Source organism: Rattus rattus, chromosome 12 (assembly GCF_011064425.1).
Source record: "Rattus rattus isolate New Zealand chromosome 12, Rrattus_CSIRO_v1, whole genome shotgun sequence".
In the NCBI taxonomy this organism is placed as follows: domain Eukaryota; kingdom Metazoa; phylum Chordata; class Mammalia; order Rodentia; family Muridae; genus Rattus; species Rattus rattus.
The window spans coordinates 87857469-87884809 of record NC_046165.1 but is presented as its reverse complement, the minus strand read 5'-3'; the positions used below and the strand labels follow the sequence as shown (position 1 = coordinate 87884809).

The following is a 27341-nucleotide window of genomic DNA, read 5'->3' as shown; positions in this document are numbered from 1 at the left end:
ATTCTGTTGGTGATGCTTGCGTCTATGACTCCTGATCTTTTTCCTACATTTTCTATCTCCTGGGTTGCCTCCCTTTGTGACTTTGTTTAGGGTTTCTATATCCATTTTTTTATCCTGGATGATTTTGCTCAATTCCTTTTCCCATTTGCTTGTGTTTTCCTGTAATTTTAAAGGATTTTTGTGTTTCCTCCTTAAGGGCTTCTATTTATTTTCCTGTGTAGTCCTGTATTACTTTAAGGGAGTTATTTATTTCCTTCTTAAAGTTCTTTAACAATCATCATGAGTTGTGATTTTAAATGAAAATCTTGCTTTTCCATTCTGTTGTGGTATCTTGCTGTGTTGGGAAACTGGGTTCTGAAGATTCCAAATGTCCTTGGTTTCTGTTGCTTAGGTCCTTGCCTTTGCCTCTCACCATCTGCTTATCTCTGGTCTTAACTGGTCTTGCTTTCTCTGACAGTGGCTTGACTCTCCTGTAAGCCTGTGTGTCAGCACTCCTGCAGACTTGCTTTCCCAGCTGGATCTGGGTACAGGAGCTGTGGCTCAGGGTCAGCTCCAGGCACAGGCAGAAACCACAAGGATCCTGTCCCAGACTGCTCCTTGGTTCCTGTGTCCAGAGGGCTCCAGGCAGCTTCCTCTTGAGCCACAATATGTGCAGAAGTGGTGGTCTCACCTGTGCTTCTAGGATTATTCACAATTCTGAGAATCCAGCTCTCTCCCCATGGGATCTGGGTACAGAGAGCTATGGTACCAGGTCAGCCAGAAATGAGCTTTTTAAAACTTCAAAGCATACCTTCAGTGCCCTACTCCTCCAAGAAGGTCACACCTCCCAATCCTTTCATATAGTGCCATCCTGATGATCAAGTGTGAAAAATCTATGAACCTATGGGGGGCAATCTTTTATTCAAACGAAGATAAAGTTTTTCTCACTAGCTGGATGGAGTTAATTGTATGTGATAGACATTAATGGTTTCTCAAATTTGATACTTGCTGCTTTGTTTTCTCTACAGTGAATTTTGGAGGAGGTATTTCTTTTACAATTAGACTTTTCTTTAGTTTTCTTCTTTACAAAATGGTTTACTTGGGAGATAGAGTCAAGTTCAAGGCCATATTGGGCAACTTTTGCAAGATATTATAACAAACATTTAAGTTTTAGAAGGTTGCTCCTTCATAGGGCAAGAGCCTACAATCTAGAAAGTCTTGGGCTCAATTCCTGTAATGGAAAAACTGACAATTATTAAAATATTTACAGTGTTTTCTTATGTTTAGAATACTGAAATATTATCTGTCTTCTGATTGTTTTCATTTCCCATTTGTTTCTCTCTAATGTGGTACAAAGTCAATTGCAATCTTTTCTATAGATGAGTAATCCCTCAATGCCTCATTCTACCTGATTTGGAAGACACTGTGTGTCTGTGATAGGAGCTAGCATATGCTCATACTGAGAGTGGAGTTATATGTGTCTATTACTTTCATCATTCTTGAAAGAGTTCTCATCATGTAGTTCAGTTTGTTCAATTATCGGGTCCTCCTGCTTCCCACTCTTGAGGCTATAATTGGAAGTGTGTGGTATCATGCCTTGCCTCTAAGATGGAGATTTCCCTCTGATTTACTTTTTGAAAAATACCAGCCCACAATCACTGCTTAGTAATAGTTACTGAGTGGAGATCTGAATGGCCGTATAATATGTGCACAGCAAATCTAAATCTACTCTCAGGTATTTTACAGGAGTCTATTTCTCTTTCCCAGAGTGAATGTCACCATATCGAAAGATCAATACCTCATAATAATGCTTGTTACCCATGGGTTGTTCCTGTTCTCATTTTTTTAATAGAGGTTTATCTTTGCTTGGCTCCTTTTCTCCTGTGTAAATATTAGAACTATTGTGTGTGTGTGTGTGTGTGTGTGTGTGTGTGTGTGTGTGTGTGTGTGTGTGTGTGTGAGAGAGAGAGAGAGAGAGAGAGAGAGAGAGAGAGAGGAGAGAGACAGAGAGTGAGGAAGACAGAGCGAGACAGAGAGACATTGACTTAATTTAATTTGGAAAAAAAATATAAAATTTTATCATATTAAATCTTTATATCTGTAAATATAATATACCCTTCACTTACGTCTTTCTTTGTTATGCTCTTTAAGTATGTTTTTCTAAGTATCTCTGTTAGATTGCTCATGTTTGATGAACACTTCTTGTTCTTGCAGATATAGCTAAATTATTCATAAATTCTTTAAATAATTAGTTGGCCTTTATCTTTAAACATTGGCACTATACATTCTTAAAAATTAAATCATACAATATCATGAATTTTTTAAAAAGGAAAGATTCAGAAAGAAGCTAGTAATTATAATTTACCAAAAGCTCTTCATTCAACTGAAACTTGAGGATTTTAAAGCAAAGACTGATTAAAACTACTAAGAATTTAGGAGAAAGACTGTTCTGTAAAAGCAACTTTGCTCCTGTTATGAGTCCTATGTAGCTCTTCTACAACGAAATTGTTTAGTAACTTCTTACATTGTTTAGTTTGTGTACTGGTTAATTTTTGTCAACCTGATATAAACCTAGACATGTTTGAGCAGAACAACTGATAAAATTCCTCCATAAGATTGGCCTGTGGGCAAGTATGTAACAGCATTTTCTTAACTAGTGCTTGATAATGAAGGACCCAGCCCATTATGGGTGGTGTCATTCCTGGGCAATAGATCCTGAGTTATATAAGATAGCATGCTGAACTACCAAGCCTGAAGGCATATGATTTTTCTTTGTGAGTCTATTGAGAACTTTTGGTTTATTGAGAACATAGACTCATTAGGAAAAATGATCTACATTTTAATTTTTGTGCTGTTTTACCTCACTGAATAAGGATTTTGTTAGTACATATTGTTTTCTATTTTGTGGAACAGCTTGAAAAGTACTGGTGTTAGCTCCTGCTTAATGACTGGATAGGTTTCATCAGTGAACCTGAGTGATCCTGGGCTTTATTTGAGGAAAAGGCTTTTCCATTTTTGTTCTAGTGGAGGTTTTACAGTGTTCTGCGATTGTCAGATGGATTTCAGTGGAATCTCTTGTAGTACCTCCTTTATTATATCTTAGTTTGTTAGTTTTGTTCTTCCTCTACTCTTAGTTTGCTTAAAGATTTATTAGTCTGATTTGCATTTTCAAAGAAAAAATTTTTGAGTTTGACTAATTGAGATATTATTTCTTCTTCTTCTTCTTCTTCTTCTTCTTCTTCTTCTTCTTCTTCTTCTTCTTCTTCTTCTTCTTCTTCTTCTTCTCCTTCTCCTTCTTCTTCTTCTTCTTCTCCTTCTCCTTCTTTATACTCCAAGGAGCTGATGATTTTGATTTTATTTTCATTTGATTCCAAAAATGTTTAAGTTTTCCTCTTTGGCTTATTCAGTGATTCAGTGGTCATCCAGAAATATAATGTTCATTCTCCTCATAGCTGAGTCGTGTGTGCAGTGTTTCTTGCTATTGAGTTATAGTTTTATTTTACAAGATCTGATAAATTGTGACAGTTTTGCATTTTGTGGGAAGAAATATCCATTATGTTCCATTTCACAGATTTTTTCATTTGAGGGGTGTAAAGAATGTGTACTCACTTATTTATTTATTTATTTATTCATTCATTCATTTATTTTTTGGCTATTACACTCCCCAAGTATCTGTTAAGTCCATTTGACCTAGAGGGCTCTTCAACTTTGACTCTCCTTTGTTGGTATTTATTTTCTATTCTCTTACGAGTGTGTGTGTGTGTGTGTGTGTGTGTGTGTGTGTGTGTGTGTGTGTGTGTGTGTAACAGGCATGCATGCACAAGTATCATGGTGCATATTTGGAACTCACAGGTCAACATAAGAAAGTCAGACCCCTTCTTCAGCCATTTCGGTCCTAGAGCTTGGCTTTTCTTCAGCAGGCTGGGTGGAAAGCATATTTATCCACTGAACTATCATCTTCGCTGATTTCAATCCAGATGTCTTATCTAAACATGAGAGTGGCTATTGTCACCTCCAGCATTACTATACCAGGGCCAGACCTTTTCTGCTGATTAGAGTGTTTTTGTGAAACTGGAAGTCCTAAACATACTGTTTCTTGTTTATTGTAACTATTCTAACTTCTTGATGAATCACTTATCTCGTCAGTGTGTACTGGTGTTGTTTTTAGTATTTCCAGTGATTTGTGGTTTGAGGTCTGTTTTACTGAGTATTAGAATAGCTGTGACTGATTGTTTTTTACTTCCATACACTTTGTAGGTTGATATTCCTTCCTTGGACCAAAGTGTGTGGGTGTGTGTTCCAGTATGGTGTTTCTTGTAGGCAAAATGCATTGGTTACAATATTCTGACTCAGCCCTCTTTTCTGTCTTTCCTTCTTGGTGAGTTGAAGTCATTTTCATCTATAGTAATTGGGAAATCCTTTTTCCTTTTTGTGGTTGTTCTGATTGGCTAGATTGCTGTTTGTTCCTTTTTTTTTCCTCCCCATGCTCCTAATAGGAGTTTGCTGGCTCACTGTGTTGCATATGAGAGATTTCCTTGCACCTTATTTGATCTGTTCCTGTCATGGATTGACCTTTTCATGTGTTCTGATTGTAGTGGGCATTTATTCTTCTCTGGATAAACTGTTGTTTCTCTGCAGCTAGGTTGGCGGTCGTGCACTTCCTAAGACTGCACTTGTCTTGTAATTTTTAATTTTGTAAGATTGGTTTGATGGAGCTATCAATCCTGTTCTTCCTGTTGTTTACATTTAGGGCTTGAAGCACATCACCCATGTGTGACTGGCTAATATGTTGCCAATGAGAGCTCTGATGTACTGCTAACAAGTTTGTCTTTATGGGACTGGACAATTTTACTGTATAGCTTGTCGTATTTTATGTGCATAATATGTGTGCTTGGAATTCTGTTTTTAACACAATGTGTAAAAAATATATGTACACCTGTCTGTGAATGTGTATATGAATGCAGGTTCCTTTAGAGTCCCCAAAGTGTCTAGAGTTTTCAGGCTTTTGTGAACTGCATCATATAGATGCTGGGAACAGACCTCTGATCCTGGAGAAGAGCAGGGTCCACTTTTTTCTCAGGTAGCAAGGAACTTTATTGAGAGGATATGTTGCTATTTCTAGAACATACTAGATACATTAACAGCTAGGAAACTTATGACATTAATGCCACCCGTTGAACTCTCCTTTTAGTACTATCTCATAGAAAGCCTTGTCTAGGTTGGGCGTTGAAGTACCAGTTCCTTTAGCAACCTGTCCTTTTGTAGGTTCAATGAATTCCAGTAAAATAAATTAAGATGTTTTATTATCACTTAACTTCAGTATTGGGTTTCCAAGATAAGATCTAAAGCTGGGACTGTGCCAGATTTCTGTGCTAAAACTGCCTGGGCAAGCATGCTAAGGTTTTACAGCCACCACTATCATTATTAAACAGTCTTTTAAAAATCATTATTTACTTTTATTTATAAAGATTCCATGACACTGAGACACAGCCACACACAGCAACCAGATTGTAGTGCCTATGTTCGTTTGCAAAGGAGTCAGTCAAACTGGTGAAAAATTATTTGGTTAACAACAAATAAAGGCTAAATTTATAGAATATTTAGTAATTGATATAATATATCAGTTTTGCATAAAGGCAAAGAGTTTAAATATTAGACTTGTTTTGTTCACAGTGAAAACTATGTTTTGAGGAATGAGAATTTCTTCCCCTTTTGCAATTACTCAATATTTGAATAAAATTCATCTTCCTTTAGTTGAATTCCACTTCAGAAATATAACTTTTTCTGAGAAGCTATGGTAATGTTATGGACTATTTTAAAGCAAATTTTAGTTTATACAGATGTAATTACCCACAAAATAATGTAATTATATCTTAGTATCATTTATATAGTTGATGTTAGTTTTCTCATAAAGTATGTTCACAGTTGGTCTCAGTTTAAGTAGATTTCTTACTCATTGTTATTATTTAGCCTACAGTCAATTAATTTTGTATTCTATTATACTTTATTTCAAATTTTCTAACTAGTGGATACCACATATTTAGCAGAGAACAGCCTTATAGAGCTACAATGGGAGGAGAGTCCCTTGGCCCTGTGAAGGCTCAAAGCCCCAGTGTAGGGGAAAGCCAGGGCAGGGAGATGGGAGGGAGTGGGTTGCTAGGAGGGGAAACTCTCATAGAGGCAGGGGGATGGGGGAAGGGATAGGGGGACACCTGAGGGGAAATTGGGAAAAAGAATGGCATTTGAAATGTAACTAAAGAAAATATCCAATTTCACAAAAGCCAATAAAAAAAGGGAAAAAGAAAAGAAAGAATCATTTTAGCATGGCAATTCTCATGCCACATTTTATCCACTGGAAAAATTAGACCAAATTTAGGACAACAGATAATTATCTTAAACAAAAGTCATTCCTTTTTTTGGCTAACATTTGCAATAGGCTTCTTTTTCCCCTTATATGGAGCATAGTTTCTTATATCATATAGTACAATTTGAATGTGTTTCTTCTCTCTCTTTTTCAGTCAAGTGGATTTTTTTTCTAGTTCCATCATTTGTCTGCAAATTTCAAAATATATTTTTTTAAACAGCTGTGTAATACTCCATTGGGCAAATACACTATATTTTCTTTGGAGGGATATTTAGGCTGTTTCCAATTTCTAGCCAATAATGAACAGCACAACAATGAACCTGGTTCGTTGTATCCTATGGTAGGATAAATTGTCCTGTACACTGAAGTGCATGTATGACTTGAAACTTAGGCATGAAGAGATCATACAGGTGACCTACAACTGGTTTTGTAGGAGATCCATCCAGGTATCTTCAAACATCCTCCAAGACATTTAACAATGAAGAATACAAAATGTAAATGTATAAAAGTACAAGGGAACAAATATATTTGAAAACATTTATTCCTCAAATTACAGGAATGTAGCTTTGTGGCCAAATTTAATTTATCTACAAATGTCACATATTTCATTTTGTAAAGTATCAAAACTATTTAAAGAGTTGCAGACTTCTCCATAAGTGGTCAGTTCATTTTGTTTTATTCTGGTTTCTAGATGTATCACTTCCTTGAACTCTTTCCTTTTTCCTAGATACTGGAGGATCATAAAACTCTTTCAGATGAAAATTGATTGTGTGACTAAGAAGTGCTCTAGCTGCTATATCAGTTACTAAAGCTTCTTCCTTTTAGTTACTGGGCAAGAAACTATTGTTAATTTGTATTTTTTCTTTAATTAAAATGTCCCACAAGCAGAGCCTGAGGAAAAATATGCAAATATGCTTCCACTTTTTTTTTCAGTGACTACAGAATTTATGCTGTTTTCTCAAGTGAAAGATCTGAGTTTCCTGTATTTGCGTGCGCATTTGGCTTGCGAAAGCACTTTCTGAGTAATTGGGTGTATTACCAAATGTTTCATTACTGCTAATACTTTTGCTAAAAAGCAATGTGAAAAACTATATATTTCTTTATACTTTTGTTTTTGCAATAAACTGTGCATATTATGTTTTGATTAGAAATTCATTCATACTTCCATGCTTTGATATTTACTCAATCTTAACCATTTTTCATTGTTATTAATTGATCTTTTTCATTGTAATTTCTTAAGCTGTTCTACAATGTAAACTATTTTCTTTACTTGGAAGATATAGATATTTCCCCATATTCTTTGTTGTTCACATATTTTGCTAATAAAGCAATATAGTAATTAATAGTAAGTTGTTATGGTAGGTAAGATGGATCAGCTGCTAATGGTCCTCGCCACCAGTATGATACCTGAATGTGATCTCCAAGATTTACATAGTAGTAGTAAATATCTTCTTTTATTGTCCACATAGGTGTTAAGGTGTGCACACATACTCTAATGCAAAATAATTAATGAATGCATTGTTATAATTAAAAGAGATATGGTTCAAATAGATGATTCACTATTTAAAGAGGCTTGCCACTAAGTCTGATGACATTAATTCAGTTCCTTTTTTTTTTAACATTTATGTATTTTATGGATGTGAGCATACTGTTGCTCTCTTCCGACACACCAGAAGAGGGCATCAGACCCCATTAAAGATATTGTGAGTCACCATGTGGTTGCTGGGAAACGAACTCAGGACCTCTGGAAAAGCAGCCAGTGCTCTTAACTGCTGAGCCATCTCTCCAGGTCCTAGTTCAATTCTCTGAACCCACATAGAATAAGGAAAAAACTGATTGCTTTAAGGTATTTTCTGGCCTCTACAAATGTAGTATGGCATGTGTACATGAAATCACATATACACACATGATAAATAAATAAATACTTAAAAATTTACAAAGATTAAAGGATCTAGAGGCGTTGAGTTTAAATCACACATAGAAAGGTGTCTTGCTTCAAGAACCAAAATGTATGAAGACCTAAAATTCTTCCATATTTGAAAGGATAAAAACAAATGCAGACAGAATGCTTGCTTATCTTGCAAAGGGCTTGCATTGGGTTCCCATGCCAGGTAGCTTATAACTGCCTCTCATGCCCTTTTTTGGCTTTCATGCGTGCCAAACTCATGTATAGACAGACAGACAGACAGACAGACAGACAGACACACACACACACACACACACACACACATACACCATACAATGAAAAAACCAAATATATATGCATACACACACACACACACATTAAAAGAGGAAGAGGAATAAAATAAATGTTTCATTCAGACCCTGAGGACATTATCAATTATGATACATAGGTCCTTATAGACAGTGCATCTCCTATTTTAGTGCCTGCTTTGTGTTATCTTTCATTATTTTCTTCATCTGTCATTTGAAACTTCATGTGGCTAAATTCATTCTCATTCCCTGGGATGCTCTGGAACATGGGTCAATTTTTACCTGGGTTTCCTATTGTTGAAAGAGCATGGGCTTTGTATTCTCATTGCTGAACAACAATGGCAAAATCAGCTAGTTAACGGGGTTTCTCTCAGTGTGTCTGGACTAACACCAGGCTCCTGATACACATCCTAGAGTCATTGAGTATAATTTAGCTTCTATTCTCTCAAATGGGAGACCTAGATATAGGGCTGTGGGAAATGTGAATGAAAGAGTTAAAGATACCAAGTGCGGAGGCAGAGGCCTGTCAGTAATTACTCAGAAGGCTGACGCAGGACTATCACCGGCTAGAGGTCAGTGTTTGCTACATCAACAATGAGCAAGAAAACCATCTGTTTTTCCTTACTTGGGGCAAATGTGAAAGGTTATATTAGCATTCTATCCTGGTAAGAAACTACATCTGCAATATGGTGAGCTGGTTTCTTCTTCCTTTTTTGTCAGTATTTTTCTTTGTGGCCTTTAGTGCTTGTCAGTGAAAGAAGAGGACCAAATATAACTTACAGTTCTTCCTGGATATCAGACACAATGTGTCATAGGAAGTAATACGTACTTAGAGATTATCTGTATAGGTCCATTTAAAATTGTGACATCCAACAACAATGAGTGGTTAACTACTCACTGTCTAGTCATTTATGGAAATTGTATTCCACTGTATTCTACTAAAGATAGGAAAATGGAAGTTAAGTGAAAATATTGTTATAAATTTTACTGTAATTTGACTTGTCTGTGTCTTCATTTCCTGAGAGAAATAATTCTTCTTCTTCTTCTTCTTCTTCTTCTTCTTCTTCTTCTTCTTCTTCTTCTTCTTCTTCTTCTTCTTCTTCTTCTTCTTCTTCCTCTTCTTCTTCTTCTTCTTCTTCTTCTTCCTCTTCTTCTTCTTCTTCTTCTTCTTCTTCTTCTTCTTTCTTCTTCTTCTTCTTCTTCTTCTTCTTCTTCTTCTTCTTCTTCTTCTTCTTCTTCTTCTTCCTCTTCTTCCTCTTCTTCTTCTTCTTCTTCTTCTTCTTCTTCTTCTTCTTCTTCTTCTTCTTCTTCTTCTTCTTCTTCTTCTTCTTCTTCTTCTTCTTCTTCTTCTTCTTCTCCTCTCTCCTCCTCCTCCTGCCTTCTCCTTCTCCTTCTCCTTCCCTCCTCCTCCTCTTCCTCTTCCTTCCTTGTTGTAAATGTGATGGTGTCCTTGGACCAACCTGTTTGTATGCTCTTTGGTTGCTGACTTAGTCTCTAGGAGCCCTCAGGGGTCCAAGATCATTGACAATGTTGGTCTACCTATGGGGTTGCCATTTCCTTCAGTTCCTTCTGTCTTTCCCCTAACACTACCATAGAGGTCCACAATCCTTGGCTGTAAGTGTCTGCACCTATGTCAGTCAGCTGCTGCTAGAGCCTGAGAGGCATCTTCTAATGCTCCAAGTGATTTCTTCATTGTGACAGGGACCACCTTACATTAGATTACAGGTTGAAGCCTAGTCACCAGAAAGACAACCATGAGTTTCCAGGGTTGGGGATTTGAGTCAAATGACCTTCTTGCAATGGAAGGGGGCTGGAAAAATGGCCAGTGGTTCCATCTGGAAACCCTGGTTATATCTCTGTGCTTTCAGGCTGGTATGTCTGTCTTGGTGTGAAAACAGAAAGGAAGAGACCCTTCTCCATTCTCTTGGGAGCAAGGGTCACTCTGCGTTTGGGTTCTCCTGGTTCCTATCCTTAGGTCATTTTATTGGAACTTAAGGCTATAGTTCCTGTCTGTCTATTTATCTATTTACTTATTGAGAGGTTCATACACGGGGGCCTTGAATCCAAGATTTGTAGATGTTGATGCATGCATATATATTTTTATATATGATCATGGTACCTAAGAGCACCAGGAGGAGCAGGGAATTTTAGTGAGTGGTAGTTACCTTTGTACTTCTTATTCCTGTGACATCAGAAGAGAACATAGATGGATCTTCGCAAAGCTAAGGTGAACATACTACCCATTGATCTGCAGCGCACACGAAGTGTCCCACAGTATCACCTTTAAAAAGGTTGCTCTGAATTGTGACAAGTATCATCCCCAAAGACAGCCTTTGCATTTCCAGACTTCCTGGCATTTAAGCTCTTCTTCTTTGATTTAAAATCCAAAAGCCATGAAAATAATATAGCAAAAGGGTAGGAGATATTTCAGAGAAGAAACACAAACTTAGGGTTAAACTAAGCTCAAATGGCATGGGACTATAAGCAGAGAACTGGGCATGGAAGCTTAACTTCTGAGACATTCTCATTTATAAATCTGTTTAGCAGAAAGCCCAGAGAGGAAGTATTAAAAACCCGAGTCACGGATGGCAATACAAAGTGCCTAAGTCTGAAATGAAGGAAAAGACGCTCATTTGGCTTCAAATAAGGCTATAGGCTGAGTTTGAAATGTAATTTTGTTCTAGAGATAGGGAAAGCAATAGGTAGAGTTCAATTCTTCTCTTTTATTTGTGTTTGGGATCAAGTTAATGAAGTTTGAAATGCTGCTCTTTAATTTTTAAAAACCAGACAAGGACACCACGGTATACCACGTGGATTTTTACCATCTCTTTGTCTTTTCTCTGAGTGACATGTTGTGTCCTTGGGATATATTTCAAGGCTCCCTGCATGAAGTTTCTCTATGTTACAGTGTTTGCTTGCTCTGTGTCCTTTACTTAAAGGATATCTTAATATTTCATTTACACATTCACAATAAATTTCTTTTCTCACAGCGCCCTTTGCATCAGAAAATCATGATAGATTTAGAAACAATAGAGTAAATCTGTGTTTACACTGTTGTAGAAGTCATCACTTGAGTACATTTTTATAGATATCTCTAAGATTTTATTTTTTATTTTTTCATTGCATATTCTCAATAGCTATGTTGGGATTCTGATTTTTTCCTAAGGCACATTTGACTCAAGAATCCCTCTTTTTAAGTATCATGCCCATGCTGACTGCCTTTACTTTTCATCTTGTAGAATTCTGATGACGATATGCTTGTACTATAAGATATGACTATTTAACAGATGGCATACTCTGATTTATAGGATAAAATGTATATGACCTACTTTGTAAGGAAATATCATAAATATTTATAGCTTTAGAAAAATAGAAAACTGGCTGTGTGATAGTAGGTTCTGGCTTTAGTGTACATCATGTCATATGTCACTTAGTTAAATATTTAGCATTAGAACTAGTTATTGAGAATCTGAACTTCAAATTTACTCAATGTATGATATTTTATATAGGATGTTACTATTAATTTTCACTGTTAAGTTTTTTAGATTTTAGTAATTTTGCGTGATTAGATTTCTGAACTTAAAACGGTTTTTGATGAAGTCACATATAATTTATGACAACCATTTATAAGATAAAATTCAGTTTACATTTGCCACCAACCCATAACGAATATAGAGAAATAAAATAAGTAGCCTTCCTCTACTGAAAGTATAACTGGCTGAGAAAGAAATTAAGGAAATGACATCCTTCACAATAGTGCCAAATAAAATATCTTGGTGTGACTTTAACCGAGGAAGTGAAAGATCTGTATGACAAGAACTTCAAGTCTCTAAAGAAAGAAATTGAGGAAGATCTGAGAAGATGGGAAAATCTTGCATGCTCAAGGATTGGCAGGATTAATATAGTAAAGATGACCATTTTGCCAAAAGCATTCTACAGATTCAATGCAATCCCCATCAAAATTCCAACAAAATTCTTTATAGAGATAGAAAGAGCAATTTGCAAATTCATTTGGAATAACAAAAAACCCAGGATAGCGAAAACCATATTCAACAATAAAAGAACTTCTGGGGGAATCACCATCCCTGACTTCAAGCAGTATTACAGAGCAATAGTCATAAAAACTGTATGGTGTTGGTACAGAGACAGGCAGATAGATCAGTGGAACAGAATTGAGGACCCAGAAATTAACCCACACACCTATGGTCACTTGATCTTTGACAAAGGAGCTAAAACCATCCAATGGAAGAAAGAACGCATTTTCAACAAATGGTGCTGGTTCAACTGAAGGTCAGCATGTAGAAGAATGCAAATCGATCCACTCTTATCACTATGTACAAAGCTTAAGTCCAAGTGGATCAAGGACCTCCACAATCAAGCCAGATACACTCAAACTAATAGAAGAAAAGTGGGAAAGAGTCTTGAACACATGGGCACTGGGGAAAATTTCCTGAACAAAACATCAATGGCTCATGTTCTAAGATCAAGAACCGACAAATGGGATCTCATAAAACTGCAAAGATTCTATAAGGCAAAAGACACTGTTATCAGGACAAAACAGCAACCAACAGATTGGGAAAGGATCTTTACTAATCTTACATCTGATAAGAGGGCTAATATCCAAAATATACAAAGAACTCAAGAAGTTAGACTCCAGAGAGCCAAATAACCCTACTGAAAAAGGGAGTACAGAGTTAAACTAAACATTCTCAACTGAGGATTATCGAACGGCCAAAAAGCACCAAAAGAAATGTTCAACATCCTTAGTCATCAGGGAAATGCAAATCAAAACAACCCTGAGATTCCACCTCATACCAGTCAGAATGACTAAGATAAAAAAACTCAGGTGACAGCAGATGCTGGCGAGGATGTGGAGAAAGAGGAACAGTCCTCCATTGTTGGTGGGATTGCAAGCTGGTATAACCACTCTGGAAATCAGTTTGGAGATTTCTCAGAAAATTGGACATTCCACTACCTGAGGACCCAGCTATACCTTTCTTGGGCATATACCAAAAAGAAGCTCCAACATACAATAAAGACACATGTTCCACTATGTTCATAGAAGCCTTATTTATAATAGCTACAAGCTAGAAAGAATCCAGATGCCCTTCAACAGAGGAATGGATTCAAAAAATGAGGTACATCTACACAATGGAGTACTACTCAGCTATCAAAACAATGACTTCATGAAATTCATAGGCAAATAGAATGAACTAGAAAATATCATCCTGAGTAAGGTTACTCAATCACAGAAAAACATACTTGGTATGCACTCATTGATAAGTGGATATTAGCCAAAAAGCTCGAATGACCCAAGATGCAAACCACAGACCACAGGAAGCTCAGAAAGAAGGATGGCCAAAATGCAGATGCTCTCACTCCTTTTTAAAAGGGGGAAAATATCTATTGGAGGGGATATGGAAGCAAAATTTACAGCAGGGCCTGAAGAAATGGCCATTCAGAGCCTGTCCCACATATGGCCCATATATATACAGCCACCAAAACTAGATAAGATTCATGAAGCTAAAAAATGCATGCTGTAAGGGACTGAATATAGATCTTTCCTGAGAGACACATCCAGAGCATGTCCAATACAGAGGTCAATGCTAGCAGCAAACCACTGAACTGAGAACAGGACCCCCTTGGGGGAAATTAGAAGGATTGAAAGAGTTGAAGGAGCTTGCAACCCCATAAAAACAACAATGCCCACCAACCAGAGCTTCCAGGGACTAAACCACTGCCAAAAGACTATACATAGACTGACCCAGGGCTCCAACTGCATATGTAGCAGAGAATAACCTTGTTGGGCACTAGGGGAAGGGGAAGCCCTTGGGCCTACCAAGGTTGGATTCCCAGTGCAGGGGAATATGGGGGGCAGTAAGGGGGATGCATAGGGGAAATGCCCATATGGGGGAGGGGAGGGGGAGGGGGAGGGGAGGGAATGGGAGCTCATGGATAGGAAACCGGGAAGAGGAATAACATTTGAAATGTAAGTAAAGATATCTAATAAAAAATTTAAAAAAGAAAAAAGAAAGACAGCAATATCACTGTTATATCAAGCCATAGCCATATTCTAAGGATATGGGTAGGGTTTGGTTAAAATAAAAAGAATATAATACTTTGCATTTTAAAATTTGATGCATTAGTCACGGTGATCAGAGCATCAGTCAAGTCAGACAAAACAATTTGACAACATGTCACATTTGCATGGAGTATCTGGCTCTGAAATACTTCCAACAAAATCTTGATTGAATATAGACACCCCTCCTCCAGTTTTATAGAAATATCACAATAACTGCTCAAGCTTATGAGACAAAACAAGTGCTGGGTATTTGTGGAGCACATCTTTGATAATAAATATACAGGGTGCTTATATTTTAAAATATCATTATAGGAGAAATGTAATATCCTTTAATCATTATTTATTAAAGCATAATGGATCATGGAAAGAATTCACTTTCTGTTCTGTGGTTTTTTTGGGTATATGGATAGGAATGATATATCTGGGTCCTCAAGTAGTACTGTGTCCAATTCTCTGAGGAACTGCCAGACTGATTTCCAGAGTGATTGAACCAGCTTGCAATCCCACCAACAATGGAGAGGTGTCCTTGCCAGCATCTGTTGTCACCTGAGTTTTTGCATTCTTCTACATGCTATCTTTTATTCACTGGGTGGTTTTAGCTCCTTTGTCAAAGATCATGTGACCATATTTTTGTGGGTTCATTTCTGGGTCTTCAATCCTTTTCCATTGGTCTACCCGCCTGTCTCTGTACCAATACCATATAGTTTTTATCACTGTAGATCTGTAATACAGCTTGAGGTCAGGGATGGTGATTTCCCCTGAAGTTCTTTTATTGTTGAGTATAGTTTTCACTATCCTGGGATTTTGTTATTCCAAATGAATTGGCAAATTGCTCTTTCTAATTCTATGAAGAATTGAGTTGGAAATTTGATGGGGATTGAATGTGTAGTTTGTTTTCAGCAAGATGGCCATTTTTACTGTATTAATTCTGCCTATCCATGAGCATGAGAGATCTTTCTATCTTCTGAGATCATCTTCAATTTCTTGTCATACCGATCTTTCACTTGCTTGGTTAGAGTTACCCCAAGGTATTTTATATTATTTTTGACTGTTGTAAAGGTTGTTGTTTCTCTAATTTCTTTCTTTTAAAAAAACTGTAAAATAAAAGAATGCATGTGAGCAAAAGGGTGTGGCGCATATATACTGTGGGACACCCTGTGACACAATACAGCTTCCACAATGAAAAGAAAGAAAGAAAGAGAGAAAGAAAGAAAGAGAGAGAGAGAGAGAGAGAGAGAGAGAGGAAGAAAGAAAGAGAGAGAGAGAGAAAGAAAGAAAGAAAGAAAGAAAGAAAGAAAGAAAGAAAGAAAGAAAGAAAGAAAGAAAGGAAGGAAGAAAACGGGTCTTTGTGTGTACTGAATACTTGCACCGAAGGTCAGTAAGACCCAGTTCTCTGAGTTAGTAGCCTCAATCTGCTTTTCACCTGAAGGATGAAGGAGAAATAATTTTGTATTTGTGCTGTAGAAGTGTGAGAAGACATTTTAAAAGGTGTAAGGCTAACCCCAGGAAGCAGACTGAGCTATCTGTATGGCCTCTGAGCTCTCAAATTTGGTGTATTGGTCTTTTTGTTCCTGTGGAAACAGGAATGAGGGGACTTGAGGAAATGATTAAAACCTGTCTGGGATTTAAAACATGGCAGTACCTATGGAGAAGATTTCTACACTAGACCTCTTCCTTTCCTACCATTGTCCTGGAGCAGTTCTAATTGAAGGAAAGGGCCTATTGTTTTTTTATTATTTTCTGTGGAGAAGTAAAGAAATGGAATCGAACTTAAGAATGGTTTTAAATTGTTAAGACTGAAGAATAATGTTTGTAGTCTGAGCTGCAATCTCTACAAATATAAGCCAACAGGTTAATGCAGAAGAACATTATGATGTAGCCATTTGAAAGAAGACTACTTAATTATAATGAAGATAAACCTGTGAATTTATGTGATAGTGTGATGAGCTATAAGAACCTTAGAAATCACCATGACCTCATAGTCTGGAATACTATTTATATGAAGTTGTGGAAATGGCAAAATTTTGGTGACAGGAATACTTTCTTGGCAGGCATAAACCTCACTGTTCAATGTATAGCACATAAAATTAAAATGTAGTGACAGAAAGTTGGCCAGTTGTTTCTAGGCCTTAATATTAGTCAGTATTATATGCAAATAACACACAGGAATGGATATTTTTTAAGGCAGCATGGTAAGACTGAGCAGTAAGTAGGAAGGGGGGACCCTGTAATTTATTAATACTTGGAACTGAACATAAAATTCACTGGGACAGCCTAGTTTTCACAGAGAATTTGGAAAAATATGTTATATAGATTATTTTGACTTGTGTTTTTGAGACCTGGTCTCACTGTGTAGCCCAAAATGGTCACAAAGCTTTGATCTTCCTGTCTCAGATACCAGAGTTCTGGCAATTACAAGTGTGCACTCCATCTCCCACTACGATAATCAACTGTGAGGAAGGCAGAAGATGAATTTTATGCTGCCCATGACTTCTTTTGATTGTGCTAAACTTTTGACTAAACATGAAAGTGGTGGTAATAACTGGAAGATATTTAATAATCACTAGATTCCATTTGTAACATACATTTTAAGGCCAGATTAGACAAGCAGTCGAGGAATTATGAATGACAGAGATTTAGAATTTCTCTAACATACAAGCTGATAGACAGGACCAGATAACTGGCTCCTGTGCTGGAAAATTTACCAATTTTTGACTAGGAGTATTAGTAAACTATGATATGTAACAAAATAAGCATTAATAATAATTTCTTAGGCATATTCTTGTGACAAGATCATGTGACAAATCATTTTAAAGCTATCTCATGGCACCATTATTTATTTAACAATGAATATGAATGTGTGTCAGATGTTTCGAGCTAAATGTGGTGGTGCACACTTACAATACCGGCATAAAGAAAGCTAATTAAAGGATTATGTACTTGAGATCAGTCTGAGATCCACGAAGTTTAAGGCGTACCTGTGTTTTCTGTGTGTGTATATATACATAGCATTCAAAAATGTAAACACCAATATAATGATGTCAACAATTTTTATCAAAATATAAGGTTCATGTTACCTTTCCCCTTTCACACACTTTACAATATATCTATCTATACCTACACACAGAATGATGCTCAGTAATTTCAATGAGTCATAGATAAACTTAATTCAAACTTTAAAAATTGGAAACAATTATCAATAAAATTCTTGCAAACAGGAACACATCAAAATGATCATCCATCATGATCAAGTAAGCTTCATGCCAGGGATGCAGGGATGGTTCAATATACAGAAGTCCATCAATGTAATCCACTATATTAACAAATAGATCTCATTAGATGTTGAGGAAGCATTTGATAAAATTCAACCCCCCTTCATGTTAAAATCTTGGAATGATTAGGAATTCAAGGCCTATATCTAAACATAATACAAGCAATATACAGCAAACTAGTAGCCAACATCAAACTAAATGGAGAGAAACTTGAAGTAATCCCAATAAAATCAGGGACTATACACTGCTGCCAACTCTCTTTCTACATATTCAATATAGTATTTGAAGTCCTAGCCAGAGCAATTAGACAACAAAAGGAGGTCAAAGGGATACAAATCAGAAAGGAAGAAGTCAAAGTAACACTATTTGCAGATGATAGGATAGTATACATAAGTGACCTCAAAAGTTCCACGAGAAAACTACGAAGCCTGATAAACAACTTCAGAAGTGTGTCTTGGTATAAAATTAACTCAAACAAATCAATAGCCTTCCTCTACTCCAAGAATAAACAGGCTGAGAAAGAAATTAAGGAAATGACACCCTTCACAATAGTCACAATTAACATAAAATTTCTCGGGTTGACTCAAACCAATCAAGTGAATGATCTATACAACAAGAACTTCAAATCTCTGAACAAAGAAATTGATGATGATCTCAGAAGATGGAAAGATGTCCCATGCTCATGGATTGGCAGGATTATTATTGTATATATGACCATCTTGGCAGAAGCAATCTCAAGATTCAATGCAATCCCCATCAAAATTCTAACTAAATTCTTCACAGAGTTAGAAAGAGCAATTTGCAAATTCATTTGGAATAAAAAAATACCCAGGATAGTGCAAACTATCCTCAACAATAAAAGAACTTCTGGGGGAATCATCATTCCTGACCTCAAGCTGTGTTACAGAGCAATAGTTATAGAAACTGTATGGTATTGTTACAGAGACAGGCAGGTAGATCAATGCAATAGAAATGAAGACCCAGAAATGAACCCACACACCTATGGTCACTTGATCTTTGACAAAGGAGCTAAAACCATCTAGTGGGAAAAAAGATAGCATTTTCAAAAATGGTGTTGATTCAACTGGAGGTCAGCATGTAGAAGAATGCAAATTGATTCATTCTTATCACCCTGTACAAAGCTCAAGTCAAAGTGGATCAAGGGCTCCCACATAAATCTAAATACACTCAAACTAATAGAAGAAAAAGTGGGGAAGAGCCTCGATCATATGGGGACTATGGAAAATTCCTGAACAGAACACCCATGGTTTATGCTCTAAGATCAAGAATCGACACATGGGACCTCATAAAATTGCAAAGCTTCTGTAAGGCAAAGGAGAAATGGCAACTAACAGATTGGGAAAAGATCTTTACCAATTCTGCAATTTATAGAGGGCTAATATCCAATATATACAAAGAACTCAAGAAATTAGATTCCAGAGAATCAAATAGCCCTTGTAAAAAATGGGGTACAGAGCTAAACAACATATTCACAGCTGAGGAATATCAAATGGCTTAGAAGTACATAAAGAAATGTTCAACATCCTTAGTCATCAGGGAAATGCAAATCAAAACAACCCTGAGATTCCACTTCACAGCAGTCAGAATGGCTGAGATCAAAAACTCAGGTGACAACAGATACTGGCAAGGATGAGGAAAAAGAGGAACACTCCTCCATTGTTGGTGGGATTGCAAGCTGGTACAACTACTCTTGAAATCAATCTGGAGGTTCCTCAGAAAATTGAACATAGTACTACCTGAGGACCCAGCTATACCACTCCTGGAAATATACCCAAAAGATGCTCCAAGGACACATGCTCCACTATGTTCATAGCAGCCTTATTTATAATAGCCAGAACTTGTAAAGAACCAAGATGTCCTTCAACAGAGAAATGGATCCCGAAAATGTGGTACATCTACACAATGGAGTACTACTGACCTATTAAAAACAATGACTTCATGGAATTCATAGGCAAATGCATATAACTAGAAAATATCATCGTGAGTGAGGTAACCCAAACATCAAACACACACACACACACACACACACACACACACACACACACACACACACACAAAACAAAAACAAACAAACAAACAAAAAACACGGTATGCACTCACTGAGAAGTGGCTATTAGCCCAAAAGCTCAGATTACTGAACACATGAAGCTAATGAAGGAAGATCAGCATGCAGATGCTTCAGTCCTTCTTAAAAGCGGGAACATAAATATTCATAGGACGAGATATGGTGACAAAGTTTGAAGCAGAGACTGAAAAAATAAACATTCAGAGCCTGTTCCAACTGAGGATCTAGCCCATATTCATACAGCCACCAAAACTAGACAATATTGATGAAACCAAGTGCAAGCTGACAGGACCATGATATATCTGTCTCCTGAGAGGCTCACCCAGAGCGTGACAAATACAGAAGCGAATGCTAGCAGCAAACCATTGAACTGAGAATGGGGCCCCTACTCGAGAAATTAGAGAAAGGATTGAAGGCACTAGAGGGGTTTGCAACCCCATAAGAACAATAGTACCAAACAACCAGAGCTCCCAGTGACTAAACCATTATTCAAAGAGTACACACGAACAGACCCAGGGCTCCAGCTGCATATGTAGCAGAGGATGTCCTTGTTGGGCACCAATGGGAGGAGAAGTCCTTGGTCCTGCCAAGGCTGGACCTCCCGCCCACCCAGTGTAGGGGCATGTCAGGGTGGATGGTTGGGTGGGAAAACACCCTCATAGAAGTTGGTGTAGGAGGATGGGATATGGGGTTTATGGATGGGAAACTGGGAAAAGGAATAACATTTGAAATGTAAATAAGTAATATCCAAAATAAAAAATAAATACAAAAAAAATAATGAAGTCTCCCTCCAAAAAATGGACACAAGTGACCAAAAATTGTATCCATGAATTATAGTGCAGACCAACATTTTGATGTGACACTAATTGTTCGGGCTATTTCTGTGGCCCCCGTGCCAGTGCTTAGTGATGGGATAGTATACTTAACAGAATTGAACTGATGATGTTAAACTTGTGTTGTTCATACTCATCTGAACAGGATGGATGGAGATAGCTGAAATTTCACTGAGACCGTTTGATTCCATTTATATGAGTCCATTTAAGGTTGACATGTAGGTAGTTACATGGTTTTTTTTCAAGTCTAAATGACACTACACATAGAATAAAGTGGGATAATGTTGCATAGTTAATTTTCATTGTTGATCAGGTGGTTTGAAGTCCAGGTTTAGACAATGATATAAACACATTTCAATGTTAGGCTCTCCACTGTAATAAGAATTTGAGTTCCCCTAAACCTTTAATTACATATGAATATTATCAAAACTATGATAAGGGTTGGTGATAAATGGGAAAAACAACTAAGTATGAAGATACCAATATGAACATTTGTCATCTTCTTATCATACCACTCTTTGGGTTTACTGTTATCTATATTCTAAGACAGAAGAAATGCCTTTTCGTAGAGTAAATATGTTGTTTATAACATAAGCAATAGACAGGAGTTGTGAAGATTTAACAAAATATGTAGCATTCAGTGAAACTGACAACTTTTATTTCTCTCTGTTTTTTTTTTATTATTATTCTTACAGATGGACCCTATTCAGAAAGCTGTAATAAACCATACATTCGGGGTTCCTCTTCCTCATCGGAAAAAGCAAATCATCTCATGCAACATTTGCCAGTTGAGATTTAATTCAGATGTGAGTGTACCACTTAGTCACTACAAAATGCATTATATGCTTCTAGTTCTTAGGGTTCTTTTTTCCTCCAGCAACTGAGAATGCCCATGTCCAAAAAAACCTTGTAACTCCATGTGTCAAATAACTTGTGAGCTTACTATCCTATATTTGTTTTTACCATAGAAAAATTGCATGTACAGTTACATATTCTTCAAGTTTAGTGTTTTGTTTTTGCTATCTTAAGAATGTATATATATATATATATATATATATATATATTATATATATAATGCTTTTTCTTTGGGTATTATCAAATTCAGAGTCAGTGAAGGTCTCAAAAACAAGACTAGTCTTTTCCAAGACCAAGCTTTTTTTGCTCAGTATCAACTTTACAGTTCCCACTTCCAACTCAGTGCACCACAGTCTCTCTCTCTCTCTCTCTCTCTCTGTGTGTGTGTGTGTGTGTGTGTGTGTGTGTGTGTGTTTCTCAGAATGGCATATGAACAGGAAACTTCAGAGATCTTAACTTTTAAATCCTACATAGAATGAGTATTCCATGGGGAGCAAGATGGAAGGGGATGTCTGAGGGCCTGCTTGATGGTTTGAAAGTGTTGGGGAGGCTGTCCACACAACTTCCAAATTATGTGAGGAGGAAGGTAGATTGTGGATCCATCCAAGTGGTACCAATGGTGTCTTGTAGCAAATGTGAAAGTGTTTGTGCCTCTATCTCAGTCCCAAATTCTGCTTTGGGGTAAAGTTATTCCTGAGAGAAGAAAGAATTGCAGATTTAAAAGAAAACAGGAAACGGACAGCTCTTATTCAGGCTGTGAGCAAATAGAAGGCCCATTTTCTGCTATCATAATGAACTCCCACTGTGCATTGCCATTGTACCTATCTTTTGTTACTTTGTGTTATTTCTCTTTCTTCCATTTTTCTCCACCCTTTCAGCTGTATAACACTCCATAGAAGAGAAGGGATAGAAAGGAAAAGAGGCAACATTATCATTAGATTACTTTCTGCTGGTTAGAGGAACCAAGTTCCTTGGGAGCATCTTTGATCTTTACCATCTGGATATCTAATTCCTTCTTATTTTTTTTTCTTTGTGCATGACTGCTTAACAAATTTCAACCAAGTATAACCAACAGCAACAAAGCAGTAACCAACTTACCCTGCCTCTCAGGGCACTGAGATTTATATACCCTTGGAAAAGTCCCTAGAATTCCAAATGTCACACACTCTCACAAACTATCTGTAGTTAGCAAAATCACTTCCCTGACAGGGCATGAAGCAAATCGTAGTCAGCTGCTGTGGACAGTCTAAAACAGCCTCAGTTCCTACAACAGGGATTAAAACCAACTTAGTCTTATAATATTTCTGTGATTTTAAAGAAACCAATGTGCCAAAATTGTCATTACATGCCATTGAAAAAGGAGTGGTTGCCTTGGTGTGTCCTGGTGCATTTGAACTCCTTAGACCAGTTCAAGTGCACTTGGGTATTTTATAATCAATTGAAATTTATTCGTTCTAGAGGCTGGGAGGTCTGAACCTAAATTGCTAGTAATTTTAGAGTCTGAAGGATGTGTTTTCTGGCTTATAGGTATTATATTTTCACCACTCTTCCATAAGAAAATGGTTGAAGGAGGTCTGGTGAACACCAGTTTAGGCCCTTATAACCTGATCACAATAACAAAGACCCCATCTAATGTATTACCTAAAGGGTTAGGATTTCAGTGTGAGAGTTTGGCCAGAACAGAAACACCAGATCATAGTCTCATGTGAATGATTTAATAATATATTGCCTGCTTAAAATGAAACATCAAACAAGATCTCTTTTTTTTTTTTCTTTTTTTTCGGAGCTTGGGACCGAACCCAGAGCCTTGCGCTTGCTAGGCAAGCGCTCTACCACTGAGCTAAATCCCCAACCCCAAACAAGATCTCTTTACATAGGATATTTTTAGTGGTTTTAAAATTTGTTTTTAAAAGCTGAGCCTTTTGATTTGACTGGCACCTAAGTTTATCACAAGTTGTTTAATCCATGAAAAATAACATATTATAAAACAACGATTTGTATATAATGATTTCTTACAACTATTGTAAATATGTAGCATCCTACTGAGATGTAAATAAGAGTTGTGAACTTATTTTGGTATTGTTGTTGTTTTTTAGCATAACATTGTACTTACTTTTTTGCTTGTTTCTTTATTTAAAACTTTGTTTATGTGTTCAATTTGTATTTTTTCAGATCAGCTTATAAATGGGATTAAATTACTGATGATTTAGGTGATATGATAAAAATTATTTGTTCAGAAATGGTCCCTATGTTCTCTAACTCTCAATACCAGTGCTGTAAATTGTGAGTATATTTCTGAACACTGGATACATGAAAACACATTTCTCTCACCATTATTTAAAGTGGCTTCTGCTTGGTCCTTAAAGTGAATAGAAGTTCTACTTTGGAAATTATCATATAAAGATGACTCGACTCCTCTAAACCAAGTTGCTAGCTTCTCACATGTGACGAGGTGATTTTATTATCTCCACCTTGGAACAATTTTGATGCAATATCTCCCACTGTATTAAAAAGAAATTATGCACATTAGGGGTCAGAGAATGCTTCAAGGATGTTAGACCTCAAATCCATGGGACCTTGCACTGAGTAGAACAATTCCACTTTCCATATCAGGCAAGGGCTTTGGATTGAACATTCCCAGTGATGAGCCATTTTTTTTTCCAGAAAATGTTTCCAGCTTCAGGTGTTATTTTGTCTCTCCTAGATTGATATTTATGGTTTGTAACTATAAATGTTGCTGAATAAACTATTAGTGACATTTACATTCATAAATTCTATTATTAACTTTAATCTGAAGGAGGTAATACAAGAATTCTTTTCTTCTCAAATATAATCTTATTTTCTCATTAAAAGACAATAGCCATTTAATTTGCTAATAATGTTTCTAGGTAAGATAGAGTGCTCATGTATGTTTATCAAGGAGAGCTGACTACTATTCTCATGAGATTGCATTGAGAACTCTAATGTATGTAGGCAAAGGAGTAGCCAAGCTATCATGGTATTTGGGTTTATAGGTCTCGGTCATCATTAACTATTGCACACTTGACCCATTATTAGACAGTGTGTATGTGTACTTGTTGTCTATTTATACTGTGGCTGTGAAGAACACAAATATGTCACCATATTTTCCTGGGGGCAAGAAGTCTACACAGGTCTCTTTGCATGTTATCAGGGTGTTGATAGAATTTTATTGCTATACAGGATTCTGAAGAAGAAAGAACACAGCTTCTTCTGGTTTGAGTTCACAGAGGCCTCTCTTCTTCTCTAGATAATAGTACTTTGCTCAATTGATTTGACTCTTCTGCCTAATTTCCGCATATTGATAAATCATACTAGGACAGCCTAAATATTCAGGATAATTTTCTCACTTTTAATTAAGCTGACTAGCAAATTTAATAGTACCTGCTAGCCTAAACCCATTTTTCCACTTCCTATCTCAAAGTTTCAAGGCATGAGACTTTAGCCATCTTTGGGAGATTGCTCTATATAATAGATGCTTTCTGAGGAAGACTTACTAGGATTCCAAGTCAATATAATTAATGAACATTAATTTCATAATCCAGTTCATTTGCTCTGTATTTTATAAGCTTGTATGAATTCGTTATTCTTACATTTTTCTTAACTTTATATTCAAAGCTGGATGTAAACTTACCATATAGGATTAATTTTTCAATGATTGTTATTATATTTGTTTAGCTATCTATATATGTATGTGAATGAGTTTATAATAGCCTTCATGTGACGTCAAAGTCCATCTTCACTTCAAACACATGAGTCCCAAGGTTCAAACTTATATCCTCAGGCTTAGTGGTAATCCCTTTTAGCCTTTGAGCTCTCTTGCTCCCTTATGGTTAATTTTTTTAAGTGATAGCATTGATTATCTTTTAATTTAAAGACCTAGTATTTATTTAAAAGAAAGGCAACATTTCGACTATATTTTGCCAATAAACTATAAATATTGCAGAATTAAAATGTAACAATTTGCTGTCTCTTAGAGATGTAAAATTATCCTTGTACTTTCATGCTTCAGGAAGAACTAAGGCATGAGAAGCAATGGAATTACATGCTTATTGACCTGAAGTATTCTAAAATACTACCTTTATAAACTGCATAGATGCTGAATGCCGTATCAACTAGACTTTTCAGTTTATGCACTACATTAATACAATCCCAATATACAGATAAATATACATTTATTTGACTTGATCATATTTTAATCACAATGAAAATGCTCTCAATCCTCAAACCATTGCATATTTATTCTTTTCAAGTAAATCTAAATTTTATTTTCTTGTTTTTGTTTCTATGTCTAGAATATTCTGGAGCAACACTGTTATTCCCTTGTATGTGTGATTGAATTTTCTGTCACTTGGAAAGTGTTTTTGCCACAGGAACCCTTTACATTTCAAAGCTTCTTCCCTTTGCAGTGAAAATAATAGCTTACACCTCTTTGCATCTCTAGATCATGAAAATTCAATTTTCTGACCCCCCTCTAAGCTTTCATTTATTGGTTTAACCCATCCTATTAAAAACTATATCATTTGATGTTGTACCATACCTGTACTTCTAAACCCAAAACATCCAGGAAATCCAGGACACAATGAGAAGACCAAACCAAATTCTTAGGCATAGAAGAGCATGAAGTTTGTCAAAATTATAGAAAAAAACTTTCCTAACCTAAAGAAAGAGATAGCCCTGAACATACAAGAAGCTTACCAGACTCCAAATAGACTGGTCCAGAAAAGAAATTCCCCTATCACATAACAGTCAAAACACCAAATGCACAAGAAAAAGAAAAAGAAAAAGAAAAAGAAAAGAAAAAGAAAGAAAGAATATTAAAAAGAAAGAAAAGAAAGAAAAAACAAAGAATATTAAAAAGCAGTAAGGGAAAAATGTAAAGTAACATATAAAGGCAGATCTATCATAATTACACTAGATTTCTCAACAGAGACTACGAAAGCTAGAAGATCCTTGAGAGATATCATACAGACCCTAAAAGAACACAAATGCAAGCCCAGGCAACTATATCCAGCAAAACTCTCAGTTAACCTAAATGGAGAAACCAAGAAATTCCAAGACAAAACCAAATTTATAAAATATCTTTCCACAAATCCAGCACTACAAAGGATAACAGATGGAAAACTCCAACACAAAAAGGGAAAATACACCCTAGCAAAAGCAAGAAATTAATATTATTTCAGCAAACCCCAAAGAAGATAGCTACCCAAGCAAAATCTCACAGTTAACAACAAAAATAACAGGAAAGAACGATCACTATTCCTTAATAACTTTTAAGATCAATGGACTTAATTCCTCAGTAAAGAGACAGACGAACAGATTGGATATGTAAACAGGACCCAATATTTTGTTGCATACATTATACACACCCCACTGACAAACTCAGACACCACCTCTGAATAAAAGGCTGGAAAATAATTTTCCAAGCAAATGGTCTGAAGAAACAAACTGGAGTAGACATTCTAATATCAAATAAAATCAACTTTCAATCAAAAGTTATCAAAAAAGATAACTCATACTCATCAAAGGAAAAACTTACCAAGATGAACTCTGAATTCTGAACATCTCTGCTCCAAATGTAAGGGCAACCATATTCATAAAAGAAACTTTACTAAAGCTCAATGCACACATTGCACCA

The 27341-nt window shown here is 36.4% G+C and overlaps 1 protein-coding gene across 1 annotated transcript in view; it reads left to right on the top strand.

Annotated features, from left to right (window-relative positions):
- The window catches only part of Znf385d (zinc finger protein 385D), a 351240-nt gene that overhangs the window by 181613 nt on the left and 142286 nt on the right, over positions 1-27341 (top strand). Inside the window, exon 3 of the mRNA XM_032918333.1 lies at positions 21526-21636. Within this exon, the coding sequence (XP_032774224.1) occupies positions 21526-21636 (111 nt within the window). The remainder of the gene's footprint in view (positions 1-21525; positions 21637-27341) is intronic.